This window comes from Epinephelus lanceolatus, chromosome 4, assembly GCF_041903045.1.
Source record: "Epinephelus lanceolatus isolate andai-2023 chromosome 4, ASM4190304v1, whole genome shotgun sequence".
NCBI lineage: Eukaryota > Metazoa > Chordata > Actinopteri > Perciformes > Serranidae > Epinephelus > Epinephelus lanceolatus.
The window spans coordinates 41,832,968-41,842,107 of record NC_135737.1 but is presented as its reverse complement, the minus strand read 5'-3'; the positions used below and the strand labels follow the sequence as shown (position 1 = coordinate 41,842,107).

At 42.8% G+C, this 9,140-nt stretch overlaps 1 protein-coding gene across 1 annotated transcript; it reads left to right on the top strand.

Moving 5' to 3' along the window:
• The first annotated feature begins 6,956 nt into the window (after positions 1–6,956).
• Positions 6,957–9,140, top strand: LOC117259739 (retinol-binding protein 2-like). Its single transcript, XM_033631409.2, has 4 exons — positions 6,957–7,113; positions 8,204–8,382; positions 8,477–8,578; positions 8,951–9,140. The coding sequence occupies exons 1-4, from the start codon at positions 7,041–7,043 to the stop codon at positions 9,002–9,004; spliced, it is 408 nt and encodes a 135-aa protein (XP_033487300.1). The 5' UTR covers positions 6,957–7,040; the 3' UTR covers positions 9,005–9,140.

Sequence of the window (9,140 nt, the reverse complement as noted above, 5' to 3'; positions counted from 1 at the left end):
GGGAGAAAGTGAAGTAACAGTCTACCTTTTCCTATATTGCCTTTCTTGTATTCCCTATTTCATTGTTTCCCTCATATCTGTGCTCCTTTTCCTACTCTGCCTTACATCACTTTTTCCACTCATTCCCATCTTCTCACTTTTTTTCTCCTTCCCTTCCCATCAGTGTTTGCTACAGAGGGCGCAGACAGAAATGCAGAATGTTTGTGACAACTGGAGCACTTTCCTTCTCTACCCAGATGGACTGGCAACCAACTGTCTCAGCTGAACAGGCTTTCATTCCCACAGCTCCTCTCCTCGCTTCTCCTCGCCTCGCCAAAACCTGCACAACCAGTGTTGCCAGAAAGAGATGGAAAACAGGAACAAACACAGAATATTACCAATGTTTCATTAAGTATTTGTTGGGAATTCTGAGGATATACCTAAGATTGCAGGTATTAGTTGTCTCCATGCTGAGATAACCCTGATAATCCATATGTAACTAGAGGAGAACATGCACAGGCAATGAATATTCATAAACATTATAATTACATCAGGTGATCAAAGATCTACACACTGAGGTCACATGATAAAGCCTGAGCTGGCTCCATTTACTGAGGAAGACCATGAACAGTTTAATATATTTTTGAGTTTTGTTTTTTCTTAAAGAAAAACGTAGACATAACAATGCTGCTTTCCATTGTGCTGCCCTGCTAGTAAAATTAGCTTTAAAGTAATGTGATTTTATAAGTAACTATGCTACCTGAAGGTTACTTTAGCACCCCAGCATGTAGTGTTGCTACTCCCAAACTGACCTTGAGATGTAATTGAGTGGTTAAGTGGTGGATCTATGCAACACAATCACCAGGAAAAATGTTTGTATTATTGAGCATCGCGTTAGTTCAGGCAGGACACGATGTCATCAGCTGATCTCAAACAGCCCAATCAATTGATGGAGCAGCTGGTTGATGGAAGGGAGTCAGCTGATAGATCACATGATTCCTTTCTATGCAACCAGTTGGTGAATCTCATTCAGGGCGCCCTATTTAAACTGCTCCGGCCTGCCTACTGTTGCTGCTTCCTCTGTAGGCTGGTTTGCAACCTGTCTCCACCCCAGCTCCTCCTTTTCATGCTGTGTCTGACTTATCAATGTCATTTCTGTTTGTCATTGATGATGCGCTTTTCTGTTCCCAGGGGGTCTTTGCTGATGCTCTCCCTGCCTTAGGATTTCCATGTAGGCACATGGAAGGGCAGGGACATGTGCTCTCTCCATCTTAGACTTTCCATGTAGGCGCATGGAAGAGTAGAGAGGCCCCAGAACAGAGCCATACCATCAAATATAATTCTGCAACTGTAAATAAAATTTTCTTTGACTAATGTTTTCCTGACTAAAGTAATTTTTTTGCTAACCATGGATGTATAGATATTTTGTCGTGGATATGTTGAAACTGCACAATTTCTCAGCAACACATATTTGGTGGCGCAACCATGGCTGGTAAATGCCACAGTGTGTTGCAAAAAGCACCCAAGTCCGGTGCCTCAAACACCAGTGGAAACACCACGAAGGGTCACCAACAACTGGTGATGTTGGTTACAAACAGTGGTCTGCTGGGATCTGCAGCTTGTCACACCTAGGTCACGCCATGCACCATCCCCTCCACCTCTACATGACGTAAGTCAGTTTATATATAACACCACTTAAGAAATGTTGATGCCAATAAAACGTGCAAATGCAAGGTTTTCGTGATTTGCAGAAATGTATAAAGCGAACATTGTCTTCTGGCAACTAGGCTGAACTTTGAGCTCATGTTATTTTTCTCACACAACATGAGAATATATTTGGAAGGGAGCCACAATGTTAAAAAGCCTGTCTGTAAGCCAACCTAACCCCTACCTCAACTGAACCTAACCCAAAAAATCCCCAACTAGCAGGTATAAACAATAGACAGTGTCTATTCTATCCACCTGTTTTTATGCACATTTTCAATTTGCGCATAAGTAGTGCAGATACCAGAAATAAGAAGATATAAAAAGTAGCATGAAGCAGAATCATGACATACATGAAGCTTCCGGTCCACTGAAGAAACGGAAAATGGTGGCAGACGAAAACAGATCTATGTGGAGCAATGAGGAGACTGTAACCCTCCTCAAGTCGTGACAAACATAGATACCATATTTCCAAAAGTCTCTATACTGTTGTTGTACACATTATTAGTAGTAAATATACCCAGTCGTTCTGCACAGTTTGCCTCCTGTCTCCAATCTAAGAAAACCAAAATAATTACAACTTTACAGGAGTATGGCAGTAATCTGTGCCACTAGCACAAAAACACAGGAGTGAGTACAAGGCAGAGTAATATCCTTCCTCCATCGCCTTTTTCTGATGCGCCTGGCCCTACACTGCAGAATGTGAATCTGGACACCCTTTCCCTGGCTGATCCCTCAGGACCCACAGCCCTTTCCAGCTCCACATAGGAAGCCCCATGCATTATGCATCACCATCCAGACCTATTTCAGTGCAGAAACGCAAAAAAAATAGAGAGAAACACAGAGCTTCTCGGGCTCCCTCAATCAGTCCCACAGTTGCTCGTGTTTCTGCGGAAAACGAGGTCTCGTTCCGACCGTACGGAATTACCAAGAGGAAAACATGAAATATTTAGCACTGTCATCCCCCTTCTTTCCCTCTCTGTTTTCCAGCTCAAACTTCCTGAGGGGAAAAAAGTCACACACAAAAAAAATAAATAAATAAAAAAAAATAGTGAGAGCTTACAGTATGTTTTCTTCCTATGATTATCTGGATGCTCCTTTCTCAGAGAGGATGGGGTAAGGAAGCACCACACAGATTGGTGGAGGTCAGGATCGCAAGATTTCCCCTCAGGGGACGGGATGACACACGCAGAGGTGGAACATGGGATTTGATTAATGCTCCATGGAAGTGGTGAGGAGAATGGGCTCGGGTGCAGGCTGGTATAGGTCGGATCAAAGCAGGCGTGGTGGAGAGCGATGATGGTCGGCACAGAGAGGCATTTAGCATGCATAAATGGACAAACAACCAAAGGCGAACGCCTACAGTACATGCATACATTCATGACAGGATACAAATGCACAGGACGCTTTTTTTTTTTCTGTAGACCTGGGCATTTGTTTGAAGAAGCGCACACCTACACACAGGGTGACCTTGACATAGAAAAGTCTCCACAGGTACCTTGCTCTGAGATTGTGTCTGTGGCATCTGAATGGGCCCTCGTCTATTGACATCAAGGCTGTCCAACCTGCAGACTTATTATTTTCTGCTCCAAAGGACTGCACACTATAAAAATGGACTGACACTCACCTAGCTTTTGTCCTCTGTCTGAAATTGTAAAGCTTTTTGAGTATGATAATGCAATTTTCTGGCTGTGTGCATGTTTGTGTGTGTGTGTGCATTCCTTCTGTGTGCAGAATCTCCTCTAACTTAGCTACTTTTCTTCTTGTACTGACGCATGTAACACCACTGCTGTGTCTTTTTTTTCCCGAAAGGCTTCCATAAGGAGCATAAAAGCAAAACTCATTCAATTGTGTGGGAACACTGGGGCCCTTTCAATTCTCACTGGGACATCAAAGCACACAGCAAGACGCTGCACTATTAGAGTCCATGGGTGGGATGAAAATACATTACAAATATATCTGCTCTGTGCTGAAATCCATGACGAGGGTTTCATAACAAAGAGCAGACTTCTCTCAATCATGTGTCCCCTCTGAGGATTGTGATTAATCTAACCTTTGATGTTTCGAAACAACGGGGAGGAGGAAGAGATGGGAGAGATGTGGGGGCCGCTAGGGGAGCTGCATGTGGGGATGTAAAGACTTAGTAATGCACTGCTTTGAATGCCACGCTAATGAATCAAATTGAATTGAATCACACAGGATATTGAGACTGTATTGCGAGGAGTGACACAGCATGCAAGCACAATGCACAACATCTTACAGTTAAAAGATTACGCTGAGATAGAAGCATAAAAACTCTCAGAGGGAGAGTGGCAAAATGGTGAGTCGTAAGAAAGAGAAGCGCAGGATAATTTGCTGCCCACTGTATATAATGTTTGCTTAAACCAAGACGCTTTGTGTATCAACACACACATCTGTTGTTGTGATGTGTGGAGTATAGATAAGAAGGTGTGATGTGCAGCCAGGTTATACAGAAACACATTAAACACTGACGTGCACACAAGTATGATCAACTCACAGACGACGCGACACAACAATGCGGAGTGTGTATGTGCGGGTATGTGTTTGTGTGTGTCTCCAAGGTTATGGGGCGCAGGAAGCGCCATTAGGTGTGAATTAGGCAGAATTAAAAATGAATCCGCTGTCATGCATTATTAAAACTACCCTAATTGCATTTGCATAAGTATATGAGATGCTGTGTACGTGTGCCAGCGTGCAAGCATGTGTATGCATGTGCAAGTGGATGCAGTCTGTCTTACTTATAGGATTACTTGTCATTTTTTTACATCACAAAGTCCAGTTTCACATTCAAATTCTCTCTTCACCTCGATGTTTACTGTGAAGCAGTTATTGCCTCTCTTTAACCTCTTCTTACAACTTACAAATTCCTTCCAATTCACCTAACGAAAGCAACAACCCACAGAGAACAGACTTCGACTGAGTCGGCCCTCGGTAAGCAGATGGCTCTGTGTCATTTTAACTTTGATCACAGTATAACATGTGGTACTATTTTGTACAGAGCACAAGGTATTCCTACCTCTTTTCATGGGGGGCTTTGACTTATGTGTAGCAACATTGCCCCTGTGTGGTGAGAGGAGCAAAATAGTCATCCAACCCTGAAGTTGAGCTCAGGTGAAGCTTGAGAAATGATCCCTGTTTCAAAAATTGTATTTGTCGGTTTAATAAGATATGCCATTCTTAATTTGTAATTTGTATGTAAATATGTATGCAGTGGGCACAAGTGTATTTTTGTAGTGCAGATACAGCACTGAGGTGCAACTTATGAATAGTACATTAAACTTATTTTTAAAAACAAATTTATAAACACTTTAAAGTCCCCACAAATTAGAGTGTTGAGAGAGTATGCTAAAGCTCAGCTTATTTGTCTAAATCAGGACTGTGTTTGTGGTTTGATCAGATTTGATTACTGTAACATTGGCCTGGCAAACACTACACCAACAGTTGTTTCAATACGTGACAATTACAAAACAAAACGCTGGTATATTACCACCCTATAAATTTAGCAGACACAGATCAACATTAGGATTTATTTGATTTGTCATGTGTCTGTCCAACTGACGAATGTTTGTCCAGTATTTACTCTCCTTTAAACTCTGTTTTGGTCTCCAACAACTCCTGATTAATGCTCCACTATGTTCACTAGTTGCTAGCTTTGTCTGTCTTCCTTTAGGGGCAAAGCAGAATTGTACAGTTGGGTCATGAGAGTTTTTTCACAAAGAAAAAATACACGTGCCAGCTACTTCCGTAAACGAGTCTGATGAGAGAGTGGAGCACAACAGTAAAGGTGAGGGCCGTAAATCCGAAACAATTAGCTGAAGGATGCTAAAATGCTCCATAGAGATGTGGATAAAGGCATTTCAGTGATAACTCTGCATGAATTTGTGCACTACATGTTCTGTTTCACATTTCATGTTGTCATTTCTTTCTACTGATAATAAAGAAATATTGATAAGTGCAGCTTTAATTTTATTTTGCATTTATAACAATGGCTTACTTGCTGCTGCATGGGCCGTCCAATGCATGGAAATGTTCTGGAAAATATGTGAAATACAGCTTGCAGACAAGATTGGTCATTGTCATTGCACAATGGGGTAAATGAGGTAAAAGAGTGCAATTAGATATTGCAATCTGGCCATTGCCTGCAGGTAAGAGATAAGTGTTCATGTACATCAATGCATCTTATCAGCAATAAGACACCATGACATGCACCGCCCGCCTCACCTTTGACCCTCCACATACAACCCCATCTCAACTGGATGAAATTAGAATCACTGTCAGATAAAACACTCCAGTTGAACTCGTGAAACCATATCATGGACGCGGCATATTTTACTATATGCTCTTTGATAGCAAACTGTATTAATTACGGCTGCTGTTGAGAGACAGCCTCTGCTGACGTCTGAGATAAAGAACAGAGAGGTAGTAGATGCCAGTTCAAGATCAATTTCACATTTCCTTGACATGAATAATGAAATATGGCCCAGTGGTAAGACTGTAACCTCTATATAAACCAGCAGTTTGCATAAACCAACACTGAGAAGCTCAGACTTTGAACACAAACACATTTGTACAAACATGTGCACACATGCTCACACTTTTGCTGATAAAGTAGCTCCAGCTGATTCAAGCAAAGGTGTTTTATCTTGAATTGATTCTTCAAGACAGCTTGAAGTCGAGAATCTTGAGAGACATTCCAAAAAAAAAAAGGTTTTAACTTCGGCCTGGTAAAAACTGCTGCGGTGTTGTATTTGAGTCAACAAAATTTCCTCCCTTGAACTTTGTTCCTTGATATGAAACCAGAGAGGAATCTTTCCACTGCAGGCCCCGAAAAAGGCTCAAGAAATGAACTTTGGTGCAGACGGCAGCCGAGGTAATCAGCGCTCATCTCTATCTTTGCTCCTCTCCATATTCCCTCCATTCCAGTACATTAGAAGGAGTAATTGCTAACGCCGGCTTCATTGGGAGGAAATGGAGATTGAAAAAATGTACAGCCGACTCTTCAAGTGCAACCACGTCAGTGTGCATGTGCTGAATGCACAGACACAGAAGCATGTGAAACTATCCTGCACTATCCTATCCTGTATCTTGTGCGTATATTATGTAGTGAAGGAGTGTGTTGACAGTGCACAGCGTAAACCTGAACTATCGTACAAACACACTCACACACTGTCCTGAGAGAATTATCAGGCGGACCCTGTCCTTTGGTCCACACACACACACATACGTGCACACGCACAGTCGCGGTGTATTTAAAGGGTTGGGCTTGAACTCGCTGTCTCTCTCATTGTGACAAGTACTCCTCAAGGCAAACTACTACCTCCACTCACAAGTCAAAAATGCCTGCAGACTACAGTGGACGTTGGGAGATGGTGAGCAACGAGAACTTCGAGGAGCTCATGAAGGCTCTCGGTAAGTCGCCCTCTTACAGCCTGCTTAATGCATAACAGCATGGAAAGGGAGACTGCAGCTTGGGAACCCTCATTAAAATCAAGAGTCAATTACAAGTTTGCATTTAAAGATGCAGCCAAGTAGGGAGAGAGGCATGAGCAGAAAATTTGGGACGAGTGACAGAAGGAGAGTGAGTGCAGCATTATGAGGAGGAGGGAGGGCGAGGGAAAAAAAGATGTGGCACTGCTTCATTTCCTCATTGAGCTGCTGTCAGGCCAAGTTAACCTCCAGTCTGTGAGCGGTTGCCGTCTGTTACCGCGCCAAATAAATATTGATTCACTCCTTTCTGAATTTTCATCCTCCTGATCGGGAGAAAAGGAAGACAGATTCCGACCCTGGATCAGGCAGCGGGCCAGCTCGTCATAAAATAGAGAGTGAGACTAGCATCTCTCTCTCTCTCTCTCTCTCTCTCTCTCTCTCTCTCTCCCTCACTCACTCTCGGCTTTCCTCCTTTTGGCGCGTCATTGATCAAGCCTAGAAACACTTTCATTATTCACGACCCTATCTGCAATTCATAAAACAACCCTGGTACACTCAGCTCACACAAAATCCGGGAAATTCTGAATGCCGCCACCTAATTTCCATCGAGCGGATAGGAAAATGACATCCTTATGGAAATGGGTCAAAAATATTATTTAGATGGGTAAATATAGGGGCCCCATCTGTAAGAGTGATGGGAAGAAATTGAATTTTCACGTTAGGGCAATTGGGATATGAATATCTAAACGGTCGGGGAGGGTGGCTCTCAGGGCCCGATGCTGAACGGGGGCGGAGGAACTCATTTGACTCGGGGCAAGGTCATTTTTAAAGGGTAAATGAGACTGTCAAAAGGACCAGTAGGAGAGGAATCATAATAAGTGGCCTGGAGTGTCGTGTGTGTGTGTGTGTGTGTGTGTGTGTGTGTGTGTGTGTGTGTGCGGATGTGTGCTTTGGTGTGTCTGTGCAAATAAGGATTTATTCTGTAAAAACCGTCCCAGTTACACACACATACGTGACTGACTGACTCACGCTGCTGCCACTGACTTTAAATTCCATTCATTTATGTTTGCAGACATTGACTTTGCCACCAGAAAGATAGCCTCCCACCTGCATCAGACAAAGGTGATCGTCCAGAGCGGAGACAAGTTTGAAACAAAGACCCTGAGCACCTTCAGAAACTACGAGGTCAACTTCACCGTGGGGGAGGAGTTTGAGGAGTACACAAAGGGGCTGGACAACCGAAAGGTCAAGGTGGGACTGTTTTCCTATCCTAAACCAGGAACCATGACAGTGCTCTCTTGCTTTTGAAAAATAACCTTTGTGTGTGTTTGTGTGGTGATATCAGACTCTGGTTAACTGGGATGGAGACAAGCTGGTGTGTGTTCAGAAGGGGGAGAAAGAAAACCGTGGCTGGAAACACTGGATCGAGGGAGACCTGCTACACCTGGTGAGAGAAAGTGTGACACGTTGCCTAAATCATGGGAGAGTTGTAAAAGTTTATATTTGATATATTTGCCTGGAAATTGGATGCTCCTGCGTGACCACAGCTGCAGCAGCTTGCAAATTCATTCCCTCAATTAGCCACACGTTACTACAAAGTAAACACAATCTCAACGAGAGTACACTTTCTCCCCACACCTGCTTGATTAAATATATTCCAACCACTAAATTAGATTAGACTATCGCAATAACAATAAACAAGATAATGAATCACTATCTAAAACACACAAACTGTAAGCTCTGCCTGATTATGTAACCAAGAGGCATTTGTTGCATCATGCTGGACTCGCAGTCTAAAGGTCTGTGTCTTCTCTTTCAGGAAATCACCGTGCTCGACAAAGTCTGCCACCAAGTATTTAAGAAGGCCCAGTAGGATGAAAAGTGTCTGTCGTGTGTCGCGTGTTTCTGCCTATTTATAATGTAATTGAGAAGACCTGTAATGTACTGACTCAGTACAGCTGTTCTCTTTTAATTGTGTTTTTTTAATTAAAATATGTATTACAATTACA